The sequence below is a fragment of the Anabrus simplex genome, chromosome 1 (genome assembly GCF_040414725.1).
Source record: "Anabrus simplex isolate iqAnaSimp1 chromosome 1, ASM4041472v1, whole genome shotgun sequence".
Classification (NCBI taxonomy): Eukaryota; Metazoa; Arthropoda; class Insecta; order Orthoptera; family Tettigoniidae; genus Anabrus; species Anabrus simplex.
In genome coordinates this window covers 753972694-753995034 of record NC_090265.1, presented here as the reverse complement: position 1 = coordinate 753995034, position 22341 = coordinate 753972694, and the positions used below count along the sequence as shown (strand labels likewise).

Genomic DNA, 22341 nt, shown 5'->3' with positions numbered 1-22341 from the left:
TTATCCCTTTGGTTTTTCCTTTTACTATTCTAATAGCGAATTCTATGAAAAATCAAACAGATAAGGTGATAAGGGACAGGCTTGCTGCACTCCTCTTCTTATTCTTGCTTTTCTTGTTGTTCTATTGATGTTTATTTCTGTGTTTTGGGTTCTATACAGGTTAAAAAGCAAACATCTCTCCTTCCAATCAAGACCTTACGTTCTCAGAGTTTGAAACAATAACTTCCAGTCAACCTTGCCGAATGCTTTCTCTAAATCCACGAAAGTTACATAAGTTTTCCTGATAAATTCCAGTTTTCTCTCCAGGATTTGACGCAGAGCTAGAATTGCTTCTCTAGTACCCTTACCTGCTCTGAAGCCATATTGATCGTCATCTAAATTCTGTTCAATTTTCCTGCTGACTCGACCTTTAAGTATTGTCTGTAGGATTTTAGAAGCATGGGATAGAATGGCTATTGTTCTGTAATCTGAACATTTCTTGGCATTCCTTTCTTTGCGAGTGTTATTGTCTGGCTCTTTATGAAACCAGGTGGTATGATTCCTTCTTCATAGCAGTTTGTAATGGTATCAAACAGTATCTCTTTCATGATGTCTCCACAGTTCTTTAAGAGCTCTGCTGAAATGTTATCAACACCTACGGCTTGTTTATCCTTTAATAAGTGTAGAGCCATATTAAACTCACTTTTTGTAATTGGTGGGCCTTTCCTGTCTACCTCAATCAGGCTCTCATCCTCTACATAATCCCGAATGTTGTCTATTTCCTGACCTTCATATAGATCTTCAATATATTGCTTCCAGCCGTCACCTACTTCCTCATTTTCAAAAAGAATCTTTCCTGCTTTGTTTTTAACCACATTACTTCTGGTTATTTTCTTGTTCTGAAATGATTTTATTTTAAAATATGCCTTATCAGATTTCCCTGCTTTTAAATCTTTTTCAATGTACTCGCCAATTTCATTCATCCAGCTGTCTTTTGCTAAGCGACACTTGTCTGTTATTAAATTTTTTAATGCTCTAGCCTATATTGTTCAAAATACCTGCTTCTCATTTTGTTCCTCTGTTCAATGAAATCTAAAATTTCTTGAGTCATCCAAGGCTTCTTTGGTTCCAATTTTCTTTTACCCAATATTTCTGAAGCGGCTGTCATTAAAGCTGTTCTTGACATTTTCCCATCCAGTACTTTCACTGCTCAGTTGATTACTTTTTTCTTGGAATTATGAAGCCAAATCTGCAGTGTGTAAGTTATTCAAACCCCATTTCTTCGAACCATACTCTTTATGTTTTCTGAATCTAATACTGCCCTTCGCTGCAACTAATACATGATCGTTGTCTACATCAACCCCTGGGTAACTGTGACTGGTACACGTGTTTCTGTATCTCTGTCTTACTATTATGTAATCTAACAGATGTCTTCTACTATCTCCAGGAGCCTTCCATGAATAACGTCGTCTTTATTAATAGTTCATGTTATTCACAAAACTTGAGCAATTTTTCTTCTCGAGTTTGTTTCGCCAAGCTTTGGTGTCTACTAACTCAAAGAGTTCTTGAATACAATCATACATTTCTTGTACAAAATCGTCTTCACTGTTTGTGATTGGGGTCAGCTCTTATCTTAACCATCGTAATCCTGTCACTGATATGAAGGGTATTCATAACATTTTGACACCATTTACCTTTTAGGATTATTGCTACTCTATTCATTCCTCCTTTATCATTTCCGGTGTGTATTACCCTGAAATTCCCTGATTGAAAGTCTCCGTTTCCTGCCCATCTAGTTTCACATACACCAAGCACATCTATGTCTTTCTTGATCATTGAGTTCTTTACTTCTTCCAATTTTCCAAGCTTACTTAGTGTTCTCACATTCCATGCAACTAAGTTGAACTTACTGTTCTCTTTGCAAGGATTTCGCATGATGACTTAACTGCTGTGTCCACTCTTGCCGAATCTTGGCTTCCGGCTTCCATGATTAGTAACTATAATTCTATTACCGCAACTTGGCATGGATGCTATACAAGTGCCAACGGCCTCCTCGGAGGCCGTTGGCACTTGGTAGAAGGGAACCACTTATACCGGTGGTCACTTGGTAGATGCAGTTTAATGTCATGTCCGGGACAGATCTCACAATATATGTACCAATACTTTAGATAATAAGGTTACAAGGCTAATTTTCTAGCTTCTTTCTTAGTATTTAAGTGTAATATTTTAAGATTGTATTCAAGGCTGAAGATGCCCTTAAATAGGACAAAATATGTCCCGAAAGTGATAAATGATTACATGTATTTGTAACCACATATAAGTGGACAAAAAGTATTGAATAGGTGCTTTAATAAATGCTTTCATTGGATTTTAAGTTATAACTACTTTCAATACGGATAAAACACGAGGTTTATGACCTGTAATCAGAATGTTGATCGGCAGGTTAGGAGAAGTGGTGGTATACAATTTCTGATTGCTAGATTGCATGTCAAACTTCTCTCCAGTCTCTCTGGAGACCACAATTATAACTTTTGGAAATTCGCTTGCTTGTTGTTTAAAGGTCATTGGCCCATTGGAAATTTGCCAACTTAACAAACACTCGATGCATCTTTGTAAAGAAACTGCAGTATATTTGTGGTTTTATTCTCATTCTTTTGCAAGCTCAGTTAAAACATTGAAGAGCTGTAGTCACAGAGATGAAGAGATAAGAAGTATAGAAAGTGTTTTAGACAGTGGTTCCGAAGGCAGCAATTTTAGTCATGACGAAACAATGTGTGAAGGTAATTGTGATAATGCTGATAATAGTATTGAGGAGGAGGAAAGTGATGTAAACAACGACCTCCTGGGCCCTTCAAAGTGTGTTCGCACCATGACATACAGGAAATGAAGTGACTGGAAGTGAACAAAAAGTTACAAGTCTTCACTTGCCTTGAATTTTATGATATATATATGTGTATTTTTGTTATTTACTTATATCTTGCTTTTACTTTGATTTGACTGATGATGGTCTCTGGTAAGACCACAACTAGTTTCAAAAAATATATGCAACTTTTTTAAGGTTACAACAAACAGTATTTAATAGGTGGAAACCTTTAGCTTTTGTTTTACACAAACAAATGGTAGACGCAGTGGGATAAATCTAGACTATACGGAGGGGTTCCAGAGGAGTCCAGTGAATTTCCTCCACTTTTTCCCGCGTTAAAGCGGCAGTATGCGGCCTTGCATTGTTATGGAGAAGAATGCTGTTTTGGATAGGTTGCCGGCGTCCCTTGTTGCAATACGCAGCTTTTGCTTCATCTAGAAGGCGCCAGTAATAGTATAGCGAGTAGAAGGTAAAATTGTGATCTCTCCCCTAGTTCATCGTTTGCTTCGCTAGGCTGCTCTTCCAGCAGTAAGTGAACTTGAGCTTACAAGTCAGTATACAAATAAAAGACAATTATTCAAGCAAAATATTATGCTTTTGCTTACCATTCCAGAAGTTAGTTGTCAGATAGTTTCCGGGTAGACTTTATGGTCTTAGAAGATTTCAGTTCCTTTCTCATGTGCCTTGTCTATATATATAAAATAAGAGTTTTGTCTGTACATAGCTCAGAATTTGAAAAGAATGGTATTTCTGTATCGGTCATGTCCACAGTAACAAGGAAATGCATATTTTATTTTTCCGTAATTTCTGTCTGTATGTATACGCATCACGAGAAAACGGCTGAAGAGAATTTAATGAAAATCGGAAAGTACAGTCGGGTGATGAACCACTACAATCTAGGCTATAAATTATTTTATTCACGCTGAGTGAAATGGTAGTTTAGGGGAAGGCCTGAAATTTAATTCTCAAATATTTATGTTATTAGTGGTGGTGTCTTAATGAAAAGCGCTATGCAAAGTCGGGGTAATAAGTCGATATAATCTAGGCCATAAATAATTGTATTCACGCTGAGTGAAATGGCAGTTTAGGGGAATGCCTAAAATTTCATTTTTAAATGTTTATATTATTAGTGGTCGTATCTTAATTGAAATCGGTAGAGAAAGATGGGAAATAAGTCGCTACAATATAGGCTATACATAATTGTATTCACGCTGAGTGAAATGGCAGTTTAGGGGAATGCCTAAAATTTCATTTTTAAATGTTTATATTATTAGTGGTCGTATCTTAATTGAGATCGGTAGAGAAAGATGGGAAATAAGTCGCTACAATATAGGCTATACATAATTGTATTCACGCTGAGAAAAATGGTAGTTTCGGGGAAGGCCTAAAATTTAATTCTCAAGTATTTATTATATTAGTGGTCGTATCTTCACGAAAATTGGTATGCAAAGTCAGGGAATAAGTCGCTATAATCTAGGCCATCAATAACTTTATTCACACTGAGTGAAATAGTAATTTAGGGGAAGGCCTGAAATGTGTAATCTATACATAAAATAAGAGTTTTGTCTGTACTTTGCTCAGAATTTGAAAAGAATGGTATATCTGTCATATCCACAGTAGCAAGGAAATGCATTTTTTTTACTTTTCCGTGATTTCTGTCTGTATGTATGTATACGCATCACGAGAAAACGGCTGAAGAGAATTTAATGAAAATCGGTATGTAAAGTCGGGTGATGAACCACTACAATCTAGGCTATTAATTATTTTATTAACGCTGAGTGAAATGGTAGTTTAGGGGAAGGCCTGAAATGTAATTCTCAAATAAGTTATTTATGTTATTAGTGGTCGTATTGATAAATAGTACATAACTAACATAACTTTAGTTATGTCATAAGTCAGTAGTAGTTATGTAAGAAGTTATTAAATTTCCAATCACTTATGTCTTATACATTGTTACCATACTGCATATAATCACCGAGATATTCATGAATTTGGATTGTTGTTACTCAGTCCATATCAGCGCCGAGTCACGAGAAAATGGGTAAACAGAATTTAGTGAAAATAGGTATGTAAAGTTTGAGAAAAAGGAACTACAGTCTACGATATAAATAATTTTGTAAGACGCCCTAATATCACAGAGTCGAAAGAAAACTAATGTGAAGGCCTGCAATATAGAAAGCTCATAAACTTTATCAACAATAACATTACATTGACCATTGTTTGTTGTGATGTGCTTTTTGTCTTCTGTTTCCACTCATCCCCGATAGATAGGATTACTGCAGTGTACCGAGGTTTTTTAATTTTTTTTTACGTCGCACTGATACAGGTAGCTTTTATGGCGACGATGGGATAGGAAAGGAATAGGGTTGTGAAGGAAGCGGCCTAGGCTTTAATTAAGGTACAGTCTTGTGTGACTGATGTGAAAATGGGAAACCATGGAATACCATCTTCAGGGATGCCGGCAGTGGGGTTCGAATCCACTATCTCCTGGATGCAAGCTCACAGCTGCGCGCCCCTAACCACACGGCCAACTCGCCTGGTCTTACTGAGTGTAGCAGCCTGCCTGCATATTGGCGGGAAGTAGCTGGGGAGTTAGATAACTTTCTTCTTTACCATGCCATTCCTCTGGTTCATACATTTTCTGATATTACTGGTACGTAACACACTAGTTCATCATAGCATTCAAGCTATTCAATCCCTACTCTGAGCACTGATTGGAACGAGTAGTGTGAATATTTAACGGAATAATGACAGAGGAGTGTTCACGGCAGTCTGCGACCTGGTTTTTCCAGCTCTGGAACTTTGGACTGTTATATCGGCACCGTAGTACTGTTCGTTTAAAGTGAGAAAGTGTGCGGTTTTTCATTTGATCGAGTATTTTATATGATAGCATTGCTTTCAATAGCTACATTCCTACTGACGTTTTTTTAATGACCTATGTTGAATTCAGTTAGGACAACCACCAAATCAGTCTTTCTGAGAATCCCGTAGCGAAGCACGGGTACATCAGCTAGTTACACAATAAAATTGGCACTCCATATAAGTTTAGGGATATTGGCCGCAACCAAGTCATTGCAGCATCCTAATTCTTTCAAATTAATAGTGATACTGTGAAAACTGTCCAAACACTCATAAAAGATATTGCCCCATAGACTATGTTCACAGGAGAGTTTTTGTTCCACTGCACTTTCAACTTTCATGAACACATTATAAACTACTCTTGAACGATGGGTGAGGAAAGTGCTGTGAGTGCTGTGTTTATTGCTATAGTCCCTAATAAATGTGAGGACTGCCGCAAGTATTTCTTCTGTAGGCTTTCCATGAAGCAATCTGATGTCTTTCTGGGAATCACCTTTTCCCATTTTGAAAATTCTGCTTCATTTTTATGTGGTTTGAAGTAGTGTTTAACTTTCGTAGTTTTATAGCCAGACTTACAGCCATGAACAATGCAAGTAGGCATTTTTTCCTCCTTTGTATGTTTGTAAGATTTATAAGCTCAGCACTATGTTTACAGTAAATAAATTAATAAAATCACCAAATCACACACTCTTCACTTTCACTTAACAGAACAACACTACCAAACATTAATCTATTACAATTACAGATAACAACCCTCAGATAGTAACGGTGCTGCCCCTATAGAGCGTTCCAACCTTAAATTGCAGTACAGCGGTAATGGGATAATTCCGTCTCTTTCCTTCTCGCATGTTTTGCGGGTAGCGCTGTCCTACTCTAATGCAGCGGGTTTGCCAAATATCCGTAAATCAGAATGTTGTCCTAACTGAATTCAACATAGGTCATTAAAAAAATAATTTAGTGTGAAAATGGTAATATAATGGAAAGTTTCGCCAAATGCAAAATCTTCATTGCATAGAACTTATCATGTCATAATTCCTACTTTATATCCATTACTTTCCTAATTTTTTCACTACTGGTAAAGAAACATTTCAGCTCGATATAGATAAGTTTATTTTTAAATTTAAATGATAACAACATGCAGTATATGCGTTTATTTTCAGTCATGTTCAGGGAATTTTATGTACAGGCACGAAAACGTCAGTCGCTGGCCAGCGTCTTTCCTATTGAATTTGCATGGGGGGTCAAAGCGAGGCAAATGGTCTTCATACATGGAAGTTATTTTCAAAACAATCCCGAAGTTCTTATCTTGCTTAGTTCTTAATTTGTGACAGGAAGAATATCTCCTTGAATTTTGGTTTCGCGCGTGACTCGGCTGGCTAAGTACCGGTAGTGATCTCCGAAACATGCGCTTTTAACATTTCCAGACAGTCGCATGCAGTGCAGTGCTCATTTCGTCAGTAGTATGTATAATAGTGATTAAATACATATCAGTGACGTATGTACAATTCTTGAGGGCAAGTGTATTTCGTTTGTGTGGTTCGTGAGTTCGTGCTCGTGCGTGGGGATCTATTTTCGAAGAAAAAGTGCAGAAGGATCATGGCGTGGTTAAAGCAAAGCAAACGGTCGTCGGATATGGAATTAATTATTAAATCATACCTCAAGTCTTTATCCCGTTAACTCTTTAATTTATGACAGGGAGAACGTCTCGTTTGTTTACGTTTCACGAGTCACTCGGCTGGCTGAGCTTTTAAATATACTGACAGCCGTGTGCAGTGGTGTTCATTTAATCAGTATTATAAGATTGATTAAATAAAGATCAGTGATATATATAATATTTAATGGCGTGTGGCCTCCGAAGAGGACGAGTGCAGGTCTTTCGAGTTGACGCCGCATAGGCGACCTGCGCGTCTATAAGAATCGGGCCCTACCTGTGATGAATTATAATGCTGAAGACGGCACACACCCCAGCCCCCGAGCCATTGGAATCAACCAATGAAGGTCAAAATGGCGAAGCTACAGAGAAGAGCACTCACGGTTTAGTAACATGAGCGACCGCTAGGTGGCGCACGCCAGTTCACTGTCGCAGTAGCAGCGCCGAGAGGAACGACATTGCTGCCAACTGTTGCATTTTAGAACCTCTGAATGACTTTTTTTTCTTGCCGTGCGGACAGTATGCGCCGCGGCCATAGTTAAGAGCCTCTCAAAGGGAGTGTGGCTCCCGAAGCCACTGTTCTCATGACAGAGATTGGCCTCGAGGTGCAAAAATACCTTAAAATAATGATCTTTTCGAGGTGCAAAAATACCTTAAAGTTAATGCAATGGTTGGTAACAAATTCTCGGCCTCATGCTAGGTGTCAGTGACGTCATCCTCTTACTTACGTGAACCAATCACCGTTATAAGCAATGGAGTATGGCGTCTGAAACAGTATTTCTTATTATAAAAGTAAATATACTTCTAGGGGCGGGCGGGTTGGTCTCTGGCAAGCGTATTGAACACATCTCTCTTCCTCGATCATTATAAGGTAAAATTGGAATCATTTCAAGTAACATTCTATGTAATAATCGTTGAGTGCCCCTCTCTGTATTTTTACCGTTAAAATCTCCGACCCGGCCGGGAATCGAACCCGGGGCCCTCTGGACCAAATGCCAGTACGCTAACCATTTAGCCATGGAGCCGGACAAGATCAGTGATAAATCTATAGTTCTAGAGGACAAGTGGATTGTGTTTGTTGTGTTTGTGTAGTCTGTGTTGTTGTCAGTTCGTGCTCGTGCGGGGGGTTCTTAGTTCGAAGAAAAAGTGCAGAAGGATGTACAATGGATCGTCAAATTAAAAAGAAACGTTCCGCAGGTAAACTCAGGGGAAAAGAACGCAATATTTTAATGAGTGTCCTGGATTATTTTTAAAGTCTATGAATATAAGCAGCGCAGTCAGTGAAACTACTTAAGCTACAGGTTGTTCCGAAAGAACTATCTATGCTATAAGGAAGGAACACACACATGGTCTTTTGCGAACTCCCGCAAAAAAAAAAAAAGCAAAAAACAGAAGGATGGCAGAAAAAGGAAAATTAAATATGATGAAATTGTGCGAAGTGGAGTGCGTCGAGTGGTTCACTCTCTTTTATTTGCTAACATACCACCGACATTGGACGTGATTTTGAGTCGGGTAAATGGAAAAGATTCTTTGCCACGATTTTCCAAAACTACGTTGTATCGCTTCTTACATGATATAGGCTTCCGTTATTTAAGACGGTGTAACAAAGCAGCTTTCATTGAAACCGATGAAATTATTAATTGGAGGCACAGATATCTCAGGGAGATAAAACGTTTGAGGGCACAAAATAAAGCTATAATTTACATAGATGAATCGTGGGTAAATATTGGACAGACAGTGACAAAAGAATGGAAGGATACGACAGTGAAAAGTGCACGGCAGGACGGCACTGAAGGGGTGAGTTCGGGACTTAGGCCACCGAAAAGCCGAGGACCGTGATTCGCCGTAGACCACGCGGGAAATGAACATGGTTTTGTTCCAAATGCTGAACTAACATTTTTATGCCATAAAAACATAAGACAACTGGGCAAATTACGTGAAGGAAGTAAAGAAAAATGAAGAGAGATTTGTGGAAAGCAGATGAATTACAGGACGATGTCGACGATGAAAAGTTTTTAATACGACTTTCTTCATAGTCCGGATCATCCTCAAGGTCATCTCCCGAACCCGGTTCATCCAAAGCGGGAAGATGAGGCCTTGCAGAAATGATAGAAGGTGTACGTCCAATGTCTGAGAGCAACGCCAATGATTAAGGTGTGTTGTATTTATTTTACCATCCTACAAATATTAATTCATGAATGAATGAACTTAAAATTACAAAATTACAAACGAAAAAATGTGGAATTGTGACGTCCTGTTTGAGTCACACTCGAGCGTGATCTTCACGAGTCAATTTCGCAACAGCGCGCTCCATCTATGCTGTACTGCAATTTAAGGTTGGAACGCTCTATAGCGGATGTTTCATCAGAGTCCCTATACTAGCCAACAGAGAACAACTTAAGAGCTCACACTTTCTCTTCTACTCATTATGATAATAGGCTGCATTAATTGTCCTTTATTACCGGGCGAATTGGCCGTGCGCGTAGAGGCGCGCGGCTGTGAGCTTGCATCCGGGAGATAGTAGGTTCGAATCCCACTATCGGCAACCCTGAAAATGGTTTTCCGTGGTTTCCCATTTTCACACCAGGCAAATGCTGGGGCTGTACCTTAATTAAGGCCACGGCCGCTTCCTTCCAACTCCTAGGCCTTTCCTATCCCATCGTCGCCATAAGACCTATCTGTGTCAGTGCGACGTAAAGCAGCTAGCAAAAAAAAAAAAAAAAAAAAAAAAAAGTCCTTTATTCGTGAAGAAAATCCACCTGTTAAAACGCTCATGGAGTCCCAGAAAATGGTTGCAAGCACCTTTCCAGCAGATGGGCGTATTTTGGCCTTGACCAGACCTGCTTCGTCTCTTTGCCGCCACTCCATTCTTGCTTGGTTTAACTCTGGGGTGTAATGATGCACCCAAGTTTCATCACAAGTCACAATACGACGTAAGAAATCCTCTCCTTCCTCCTCATAGCAACGCTGGAGTCTCTGACAAACTTCCTGGAGTAAAGTTTTTTTTTTGTTCCTGGTTGAGGAGACGAGGAACCCACCTGGCATACAATTTTTGAAAAAGAGTTCATTTTGGATGATGGCTTGAACATTTCCGTAACTTATTTCTATGGCTAATACAATTTGTAAAATTTTTATTTGCCGATCTTCACCAATAATGTCACGAATGGCAACAATGTAGTCTGCAGTGGTGCTTGTCCATGGTCTGCTTTCATGAGGTTCATTTTCCATAGGTTTTCTTCCTGTCACAAATTTTTTAGCCCACTCATACACTCGAGTCTGCGAAAATGTTCCTTCCCCAAACTGGGTGTGGAGCCGTCTCAAAATTTTGGAAGGTTTGGTGCCCTCTTTTGCGAGAAATTAGATAATGATGCATTGCACAACAGACGTGTGCACCTCTTGCTCACTCCTGCCGTACTGAAGCAGCCCAGCTCTCCACTGTCGTTCCTCATTCCAGAGACCCCCACCAACATCCTGGCAAAGCCCCGCCTCAATTATTATTATTAAGAGCAGCGGTACATTCAAATTCCCGTTTATGTTTGATCCGTCTGTGTAGATATGTTAACAATGTCCAGAAAGACTGTGTCCTACCAGAACGAGATCTGCCTAACCTCTCTACAGTTTGCAGAGAAAATTAATGTTTATTTAGGAATTGAAATTAAATTCACAATTGTTTTCTGATTTTCAATTCTGGCTGTTCCATTAGTCACTGTCGTGAAACAGTTGTTTGAAACTCCTTTAAGTTGTTGGCTGCATTGGCCACCTAAAATCTCCCACCACTCTGTCTACTGTTGGCATGAAGAACTGAAAGGCAGGGGTAAGCATTGTAGGATACTAAAGAAGTAAATTTGTTTCCTTGTATTCCTTGAGATGTGCTATTTTCAGAAATACCGCCAATGGAGGTGAGCTGCACTTACCTTTTTAACCAGATACCAGTTCTTCTGCCATTCTTAAATCTCTGGTAGTACTGGAAATTGTACCTGCACCTCCAGGGATGACAGCTAACCATTACACTACGGAGATGGACTGTAGGCTACTCGGTGTGTTGCGAGTTCACATCACACATTTGATGTTTTTTTTCCACCACCAATTTCATGTTTGTATTTCATTGTAAACTATGTCCAACTCGTTGGCTGAATGGTCAGCGTACTGGCCTTCGGTTCAGAGGGTCCCGGGTTCGATTCCCGGCCGGGTCGGGGATTTTAACCTTCATTGGTTAATTCCAATGGCCCGGGGGCTGGGTGTTTGTGCTGTCCCCAACATCCCTGCAACTGACACACCACACATAACACTATCCTCCACCACAATAACACGCAGTTACCTACAAATGGCAGATGCCGCCCACCCTCATCGGAGGATCTGCCTTACAAGGGCTGCACTCGGCTAGAAATAGCCACACAAAATTATTATATTGTGAGCTATGGTAAAAATTCTCAACAGACAACACACATACATAACTCACTTTTTTTTTTTCAATTTATTCATGCATATATGTCCCCCATAAATCCAATCCCTGATCCATGCTGTGGGGGACGGGCAATGGTATGAAGTAAGGAACTGCCTGTAGGGGTGAAGCATGCCCGAGATCACTATGGTAGCTGTGAAAGCCCTACAGGAACCCTGAAAAATAATGGCAAGTGGGGCTCTGGTCAACAGCTCTCAAGGCAGAGGAGATTAATTCTAGTGGTCGAGGAGACAGGAAAACCGAGATGCACAACCTCGTCTTTAGGATAACGTCCCAAGACTCAGGGTGAGATTCAGCAAGACTGGAGGCTGCAAGGAGGCAGTGGACTTGTAGACTAGTAACAAGGGTGGACAAAATAGAATTTTCTCTTAGAAATTTGTAAATACGGAATCATCATTAGGTTTATTGTGTCTTGTTCTTGTCTACCATAGCAGGTTATTCAGCACACAATGTGTTTTGCAGGTGGAGTCTCTTGTTTTGGAACTTGAAGACCTCGCTTCTAGGCAAGGTCGTGAAGAAGCTCAGAAACAACAGCTGCTGGAGGAAGTGGATTATTTGAAAGCCCTGTTATCTCGAAGAAGCCCTGTTGATGAACAGTCTCTGAAAAGTAAGATTTTGGCAATTTAATTAAACAGAGTGAACCTTACAGAATTGTCCACACTCATGAATGTATGGCAGATTTTGTGATAGTTGAATGTTCATCTATGACAAATTAGGTTCTTGGCTTTCAAAATTTCACTGGAGACTGTGGTAAATGGTCAGTGTGAAGCTGTGGCTGCGCGTTCTGTTTTAGGTGTGAAGAAAGCCGCTGGAGCAGCACAGCCTACAAGCACGATAAATGTATTTCATATGTCTTATGGCTTGGGCTCATCCAAAAATTTGTGTAATGTGACAAAATGTGTGACATCAAGATGGTGGCGAGTGAGAATAACTGTATGTTTTTCCTCTGTGTTCTTTTAGGAATTTTGGTGTCAAAACAAGTAGTGTGCGCAAAAGAATATAGTGATGTTCATCTAGATGATCCAGCCCGAGATTCCTTGTGTTGTGAAGTGCTCGGAAGTAATTCTGTACAATTTAAATGGCTTTGTTTTTATTCCACTGCTAAGGCGGCTGCTGGTGTACCCAAGCGTTCCTTGCCAGGAGTATACGACTCGCCGTCTCAAGATTGAATGTACCTCAGGTTGGAAACTTGTTGACTGCTGTTCGTGAGTTTCATTTTCCTTTACTGCCGACTGCAAACCTCCCTTGCATTCTTGTAGCACTGGCTTCAATTCCAGCCTCCAGTAAATTATCTCGGTTTTCTACTCGGTCTACTTTAAGTTTGTTGTTGACATTCCTGCTGTTAGCTGGTGATGTGGAGATAAACCCAGGACCCGCGGCGGATAGTGTGATCTCAGTTTACCATCAGAATATCTGCTCTCTTAAAAACAAAATTACTGACTGTGAGCTCTACCTACAAGAACTATCTTCTTTCGATATTGTCACCTTCTCTGAAATTTGGTTAACTGACTTTGTTTCAGATATGGAAATCCCTCTTTCCAAAAAGTTTTCCATTTCCGGAACGGACCGTGTATCTCGGGGCGGGGGAGTTCTCCTGGCCGTTAAATTCAAATGGCATGCTAACCTACGTACTGATTTAAGTAGTGACTGTGAAGCCATTTGGGTAGAAGTGAAATTTCAGCATTCCAAATATCTATTTGCTTGTTTTTACAGACCACCTCGATCAGCCCTCAATTATTCTGAAAATTTTCTCTCCTCTGTAATGAAAGCCATTAATCTGAATCCTAATGTAATTATACTGGATGACTTTAACCTCTCTATATCTTGGAATTCCCCTGTGCAAGGTGTCCCTTCTAATAGCCTCGACAAGTGATATCTCGACCATTATATTACGGGCCTAGGCCTCCAACAGTATGTCCTTGAGAACACCTGTGGGGATAGTCTTCTTGACTACCTGCTCTGCTCCGTTGAGCCTTCAGTTATTTCTGTGGGACGAAATATTTTTAAATCGAACCACAAGTCTGTAGAGGCAACATTCTCTATTGCCCCTCCCCGCCCCCCGAAATGATGTCATACCTATACCAGGAACTGTGTACCCATGTGGTGAAAGGTTGATTGGCAGGCTGTCAATCACACCCTCTCTCTTCTTCCCTGGCACTTACTGCAAGTGGGTGAAGTCCAAGAAGCAGTGGACCTGTTCTATGACTGGACTCGTGCTGTGATCCGTGGCCTTGTTCTTACTCGTAAATGTCCGCCAGATGCCCACCTTGGAAAAAAAGTGACACCAAAATTGCAGAAATTAATAAAATGAAAGCCTAGAAAGACTGGAAAAGGTCACCTCCTGAAGCCAGCTATAAAACTTTTTCTGACCTTTGCAAACACCATAAACAGCTTCTAAAACAGGATTGCCAGGACTACATTAACTCTGCCTACCTAGAGGTGAGAAGTAATAGCAAAAGATTCTGGTCTCTGATAAACAGCAGGAAAAATACAAAGCGTGTGCCAGACACAGTGACTTGGGGTGATAATTTAGCCAGTGGTAGTAATAGACCGGAACTTTTCAACGATTACTTTGCGTCTAATTTTGTTTCACCTGTTCAGTTCCCAGATTTTCTGTGTATTGATTCTGTTCCTTCTCATAGTCTCTGTAATCTTTCCACCTCTGAGTCAGAAGTCTATTCTTTACTTTCCTCCCTGCCAGAAAATAAACCTACTGGTCCGGATGGTCTCAGTCCTTACTTCCTTAAGAATACCGCTACAACTCTTGCCCATCCCATTGCTGTTATATTTAATCGTTGCTTCTTAGCTGGCTACTTTCCTAACGACTGGAAAATCGCTAACATCACTCCGGTTTTTAAAAGTGGAAAGAGGTCTGATGTCAGAAACTACCGTCCAATTTCTATATTACCCACCCTGTCACTCATCTGTGAAAAGATTATCCACCAGCGTCTTCTTTCTTTCACATTTTCTTATATATCGTCCCAGCAGCATGGTTTTCTTCCTGGTAGCTTCTGCCTAACTAATCTGGCTGTTCTTCTCCATCGTGCAACATCTGCTCTTAATGCCACTTCTCAGCTGGACGTGTGCTACATTGATATTGCAAAGGCTTTTGATACCGTAGACCACGCACTTCTTTCCTGTAAACTCTCAGAACGTTTTAATATCCATGGTAGCTTCCTAACTTTCTTGCAGAGCTTCCTCAATACCAGAACGCAGCGTGTGGTTCTTGATGGGTTCAGTTCTACTCTTGTTATGGTACATTCTGGTGTCCCACAGGGCAGTGTCCTAGGTCCGCTTCTTTTTGTCTTATTTATTGACGATATCATTAATACTATATCCTCTGTTTCTTGTGAAATTCTACTGTTTGCAGATGACTGTAAAATATTCAAACAGACTGTAAAATATTCAAACAAATTGATTTTTTTCAGACGTAAACTCCTTACAGAGTGGGCTTAACTCACTCTCTGAATGGTGCTCCACATGGCGTCTTAAGCGTAATCCTACCAAATGTTCCTCTATTTCGATCACACTTCGTAAATCCCCTATTCTCAGTAAATACTCCCTCCTCGGTAACCCGTTCCCAACTCTAACAGAACAAAATGACTTAGGAGTGTTGTTTGACAGTAAATTGTTATTTGTCCGCCATATACAAAAGATAACCTCACGAGCAATGTCACTTCTCGGTTTGTTGTATAGATTTTCTGACATCACCGATATCCACCCCCTCCGAGCCTATGTATCTACTATGTATCCTACCGATTATTGAATTCGCGTCTCCCATTTGGTCTACCTCTTCACCCACTAATCTGAATCACATTGACCGCGTGCAGTCATTCTTTTGTACCATTGTTAGAGCCAGAGTATCTGATTGTCGAAACTTGAGCAGTAATCAGATACTGGATAAGTTAAACCTTCGCCCGTTATCTAGTCGCAGGAAAGTAGCCAACCTTAGCTGTTAACGGTTTATTTCGTTCTGAACATTAAAACAAGAATAATAGTTAACACCACCTTTCCAATACTTATCTTTCCTTATATTTAGGAAATAAACATTACAACTCTCCACCTAGGCAAGCACACAGATACAACACACGCAGCAACGGGCATAAATTTAACAGACGGCCTTGAACAACTAATGTCTCCGGTCAACGTTCATCCAACATAAGAGATTTCAGTTCACGCACTAGGCATCTTATTTTTTTCCGTTTTGGTCTTGAACTCCCAGCAAAAATGAAGCGGCTTCAGGCGTGATCAATCCTGTTTGAAGTGTTACTACTCCATGTCTGCTACAATATATGATTTCTCTCGCCCGTTCTCACGTATCTATACAAGAGTGGGATTTAATTATTTCTTCACGAAAAAGAATATAACCATCATGTTTTGTTATGTATGAACATTCTTATTAACTGACTGGCAGCCATGAGTTTGATTATTACACTGCCAGCTCTGTGTTGTACCTTATGTTTTTAACCTCTGGCAACACGATTGCGTGTTTTTTCTAACTCAGCCATGATGAACACTCTTATATATTTTCACTCTTGTTTTTATGTTTGAACATTCTGATTGACTGACTGGTAACAATGATATCCTAATGATTTTAATTATTTCACTACCAGCTCTGTATTGTACTTTCTGTTCTTATCCTCTGTCTCAACTCGATTGTGTTTTTTCTCTTAGCCATGTTGTAACATTCTATGTTTTTTCACACTAGTTTTAAGCCTATTTTCATTTTCTAAATATAAATGTTGATTCTTAGGGTGTCATACCGTATTTCACGGCATAATCGTCGCCACCGCGTAATCGTCGCATCCTTTATTTTCAATACAGAAATCGGACTTTAAACCTTTAATTACATAATCGTCGCACGTCCAAATTTTGTTCAATAATCTGGTTAAAAGGTAAATGGAACTGCAACGTAAGTTGCACATGAATGCGCAATTTAAATACGTGTATGGTTTATGGGCAATTTGGCAACACAGTCACGTTTGCGACATGTTGCACAACGTATAAATAAATAAATAAATAATACCGGTATATGTACGACGCATGGCTTACCGGTAGACTATCGGCAGTTTGACAACGTGGTCGCGAGACAGTGTACTATTTATTCACCACCTACATATTATGCTTACCGGTAGGCTATCGGCAGTTTGACAACGTGGTCGCGAGACAGTGTACTATTTATTCACCACCTACATATTATGAGTTCCCATTTGAAATACGTAAGGCTGTAAGTTATCGCTTATCGGCAACGTCGCCAGGAAATACCGGCTAGGTAGGTTGAATGGACCTCGAACCAGCCCTCAGATACAGGTAAAATTCCCTGACCCGGCCGTGAATTGAACCCGAGGCCTCCGTGTAAGGCTCCATGGGGCCGGCTCCTGTGTTATTGCGCACGAAGTGAAATCCAAGACGATAACGTAGATTTCCACGGAATTATTCAGCCGAATTATTTACGATGTCTCAGTTGTCATCGCTAAACTCTTATCTTACTACTACGTCATAAGTGTCCGGGCATGGGATGAAAACTTGTATCCAAGCAGTCAAGATAATTATTATCCAATGCTATTAAAGTTTTATTTTATAAACTCGTCAGTAATGTAATGTAAAATCATCAATAACTGGGAAGAAATATTAACCTAATTACCGTATGTTTAAAAGAAATTGAAAAAAAAATGAATGTTTGTTACTGACGTCTCGGAATACAGTCAACTATACAGTAGATCTACACCGCGCTAGCTAGAGCTCCGGTTTGCGAGCTTTGCGCATGCGCAGTAGTGTGTCGCAACCAACGAGCTAAACTGATAAATTGTTGCATGCTTCCTTGCTGCCTAACAGTATTGGCTCCTCTGGAATGGACAGATCACAGATGCATTTATTTGTTTCAGATTTACGTGATTACTGTAGACATGTGTGCGTGAGAATTTAAGTTTTTAATTTGTGTTTTGGGTGTTTGCAGAAATAATTTGTTTTAATAGTGAACAATTACGGAAAGTCATTTATATCGCAAAACATTAACGTGTGAAGCATTTATAAGCGATTATGGGTAAATATAGAAACTATTCTGCGGGCTTCAAGCTAAGCGTAATTGCCTTCGCTGAACAGCACGGGAACAGAGCTGCAGAAAGAAAATTTTCTGTGAGTGAAAAGTTGGTGCGTGACTGGCGGAAAGTAAAAAAACAAGCTAAAAAGCACAAACCCTTCTAGACGCGCGTTTAGAGGTCCTAAAACAGAGAAGTTTCCTATAATTGACGAAGAAGTGTTTAGGTACGTCAGTGAAATACGTAACAATGGCTGCAGTGTATCATATGAAATGTTACAAATTAAGGGACAGGAGGTAGCACGCAAACACAACATACCGGTAACTCAGTTTAAGGCGACTCGTGGGTGGATTAAGGGGTTCATGCGACGACACAATCTGTCAGTGCGAAGGAGAACAACACTAAGCCAAAAGTTGCCTGCTGATTACACGGACAAGATTGTAAATTTTCACCGATTTGTCATACGTTTGCGCAAGGAAACTTCGTACTTGCTTTCTCAAATCGGTAATGCCGATCAGACTCCAATCTTTTTTGATATGCCTCGCAACAGCACTATTGCGCTAAAAGGATCACGGAGTGTATTAATGAAAACTAGCGGTAGTGAGAAGATGCGATGCACGGCAATGCTAGCCATTACAGCTGACGGGAGAAAGTTGCCGCCTTACATCATTTTCAAGGGGAAAACGATGCCTAGGAATATGCACTAGACGGTTCCGAAGATGACGCAGTGTGGCAGGGAGACGAAGAATCTGATACTGGTATTAACAGAGGTGAGGACGGCGCATCAGATAGCGAAACCTGCGATAGCGACACCGAAGATTTGGAATAAATTGCGTACCGGTAAGTCCGCATTTCACAACAAAGCGATAATTTTTTGCAAGTGTAATATTTTAACTTTAATACTCAAATTAATGACAAATTAACTTAATACGTTCTTTTTTATTTTCAGGTTGGAAAAACGTTCGCCGAATTGTTGCGAAAAATTATGAATTTTGTTTTAGACTATTTTAATTATTTTGATGTATAAACGCGAGTATTACGTGCATCTTAAATTTGTATAAAATACAATTTAGTTATAAATACATTTTTTGAGTAATACAAATACTGGTATAATGGTCGCACCCTACAATTTTTTCGAAAATTTTGGTATAAAAAGTGCGACGATTATGCCGTGAAATACGGTATATGTTAAGGACACTAGGTTCAGGGCCCGGACCTAACTTTAGGCTAAGATTTATTTTCGGCTGATGATGCTTACGACTGTTAAGCGAAACATGTCCCATCTTACAACGCCTGTTTTAATGTTTATTTCCTAAATATAAGGAAAGATAAGTATTGGAAAGGTGGTGTTAATTACTATTATTCTTGTTTTAATGTTCATATCTGATGTCCAATACAGTCTACAATGAGATTTATTACTTGTAATTATTTCGTTCTCCCGAACCTGCATCCTTCTTTTCCTTAAATGTTCCAACTCACAAAACCAGGATTAATCCGCCCCTTCATATTCCATATTCCCGCCTCTCTCTCATTCAAAGAAGTTTATTTATCCGCATACCAGCCCTCCTTAACTCTTTATCTTCTGACAGGAACTTGGACGTTTTTTCTTCGCATGCCTCCTTTAATCGATTCTTCCTAACTTTACCTAGTTCATTTTCTTCATATTCCTTTTTTACTCTTCTCATTGCTGTCTTCTCTTTTGTACATAATGTAATATTTATTTATTTATTTATTTATTTATTTATTTATTTATTTATTTATTTATTTATTTATTTATACATACATACATACATACATACATACATACTGTACTGTACTGTACTGTACTGTACCATTACTTATGTGTTATATCTGTATTTATCTTATTGTGCCTAGCTATAAGTTCTTCTCTTTGTTTTAGGTTCAGTCTTCAGTTTTCCTCGTTGTTTCTTTTGCCTTTATGTTTTGTTGTTAATTGTTGTGTCTCTACAGTTATTTTGTTAGTTTTAAATTTTTTCTTCTATTTTTATCATTAGATGTTTTTTCCTCATTGTTCTTCCACTTATTTTTTTATGTTTGCCTTGTGCTACTCCATTGTAAATATATTTTTAGATAAATAAATAAATAAATAAATAAACATTAGTCACCAAAGATGTTCTCTGTAATGAAGCAAATAAGTTGTTCATTATCAATGTTTGGGTTTCATTTATTGAAAGACATATTCATGGTACTAAGCTTTTCGCAAAGCTTTTTTCCGTTAATTTGTCTACTATATCTAATATTTTAATTCTTAAAGAATACTGTGCTTCTACATTCCATGGGCCGTTGTGCACTTTCGTAGGCAAATCAAGTATGCATTTTGCTTGTAGATAACGTGAATAAGTGTCTCTTGCTCTGTCGTAGCAGTTTGTTCTTTGCTGTCAATTAAAAGATGGTTGCCACAGATTCATCTACTATCTTTATTGTAATCTGTGATAAGCTTTAGCATCTCTGATTTCCTGAGTTCCCATTCTCAGTTTTTGTTGTCATTTGTCTGAACTTGTAGTTTGATATCCATATTAATTACAGACACTAATATTTAAAGTGAGTAGAAAACGGGAACAATGCCATGGTCTCAGCTAATCTGTGATTGCTTCTTATACAGCAGTAAATTGATTGGTTCAGTCCAGTAAACAGCGTATTTTTGTGTGCTGTAGAATTTGTAATGAAACTCGCACCAAAATTTTGAATTTCGGTGAGGCTCAATTGCAGACTGAATTGGTATGTCATGAAATGCTAGAATGCTTATCTTCAGGCTGAGGGAAAACATTTTCAACACTTACTGTAATCCGGTAAGATTTCAGTCTCTCCAAGTATGTAGGAATGGTGTGACTGAGACCGCGCCCTGTGCGTCGTGCGTGAGAACCTTGACAGTGACAACTGGTAGCAAACTGACTCTCAGGACCAGATAACAACATCTTGGTAAAGGAAGCAATTGAAATCTGTGTGAAGACAAGTATGAAAGAGTGAGAACAGCCATACAAACGAAGAGTACATCACGGAACAAAAGAGACAATGCACGAGGCAAAGATCAAAGACTCTGAAAAGTCTTTGAAGTTCAGACGGTCCTGGGCCTGAGATTTTAACTTTATATGGTTATTTTCCCTCACTCGGGGAGTGGGTGCACTATCCTAATTTGCTGTCCACTATTGTTAGAGGGTCTGTCTTATGAGGGCTGCACTAGGCTATGAATAGCCTCACAATATCAGAGCCCACTGTCAGGAACCAGGACTCTGTACCACCCAACAGGGAAGAAATAGAGGAGATCATCACAGGCCCCAGGTGAGGATGATAAAGTTGCAGAGATGTGGAAGCATGTAGGTGAACAGTCCCTGCAGAGTATCACCCAGATCATCCAAGACATATAGAGAACAGAGGTCTTGCCAGAGAGATGGACCTCAGCCATGATCCATCCATTACACAAGAAGGGAAGTAAGCCCGACCTCAACAACTACGGAGGCATCTGTTGCTTGTAACCTACAAGATCTTCTCTACAGCCCTGCTAACTAGAGTCCCCGAACAGCTGGACTCCCAACCAGGTGAATACCAGGCTGGTTTCCACGTCGGTACGTCCTGCACTGAACAGTTAAACCTCAAGACCATCCTCACATATAGGAGACGAGGGGGGCAGCCATTAGGGTGGATTTCCAAAAGACATATGACTCAATAGACTCATCTCTATCCTGCAGGAACTAGACCTAGATGAGAAGACCACCAGATGGGTCCAAGCTACCTTGACGAACACCACCTCCAAAGTCAAGTTCCGGGGTGAGCTCTCTGAGAGCTTTCCCGTCCAGACAGGAATCAGACAGGGAGATGGCCTCTCTTGCATCCTCTTCAACTGTGTACTGGAGAAGATCATTAGGGATGGACTGCCACATAGTTATCAGAAGCAGGACTGAAGCTTGAGTACACAAAAGAAAGACAACCTCAGTGTTCACTGTCTAGTCTTTGGTGATGATCTCACCCTACTGGCCAACAGCATGGAGGAGGCTACTCACTAATTACAGAGCCTCTACAGTATTGTAGCAAAAACTGGCTTAAGGGTTGTAACCAAAGCTTACATTCTTTACCCGATACCTCCATTTCGAACTCGTAGTTGGGCTGCCTAATCAGATGAAATGGGGTCGCTCAGCGGATACCTCAGGGTGTTACTTCAAGTTACGCTTTACGTGAGTATGAAAAGATTAACAACGCACGGGAGACGCCTATATAATCTCATGACATAATAGTAATAATCATCAACCAATTTCTTAAATCATAGTATGCCGGGCTGAGTGGCTCAGACGGTTAAGGCGCTGGCCTTCTAACCCCAACTTGTCAGGTTCGATCCTGGCTCAGTCCGGTGGTGTTTGAAGGTGCTCAAATACGACAGCCCCGTGTCGGTAGATTTACTGTCATGTAAACGAACTCCTGCGGGACTAAATTCCGGCACCTCAGCGTCTCCGAAGACCTTAAAAAGTAGTTACTG

At 39.9% G+C, this 22341-nt stretch overlaps 1 protein-coding gene across 6 annotated transcripts in view; it reads left to right on the top strand.

Annotated features, from left to right (window-relative positions):
* Cep290 (Centrosomal protein 290kDa) overlaps positions 1-22341 on the top strand; it is a 1403175-nt gene that overhangs the window by 54633 nt on the left and 1326201 nt on the right. For all 6 annotated transcript variants that reach the window (XR_010858542.2, XM_067136188.2, XM_067136189.2 and 3 more), the window contains exon 2: positions 12277-12421. Coding sequence is in view for 5 of the 6 variants with exons in the window: in XM_067136188.2 (XP_066992289.2) it covers positions 12277-12421 (145 nt within the window). In the remaining variant the exon portion in view is untranslated. The remainder of the gene's footprint in view (positions 1-12276; positions 12422-22341) is intronic.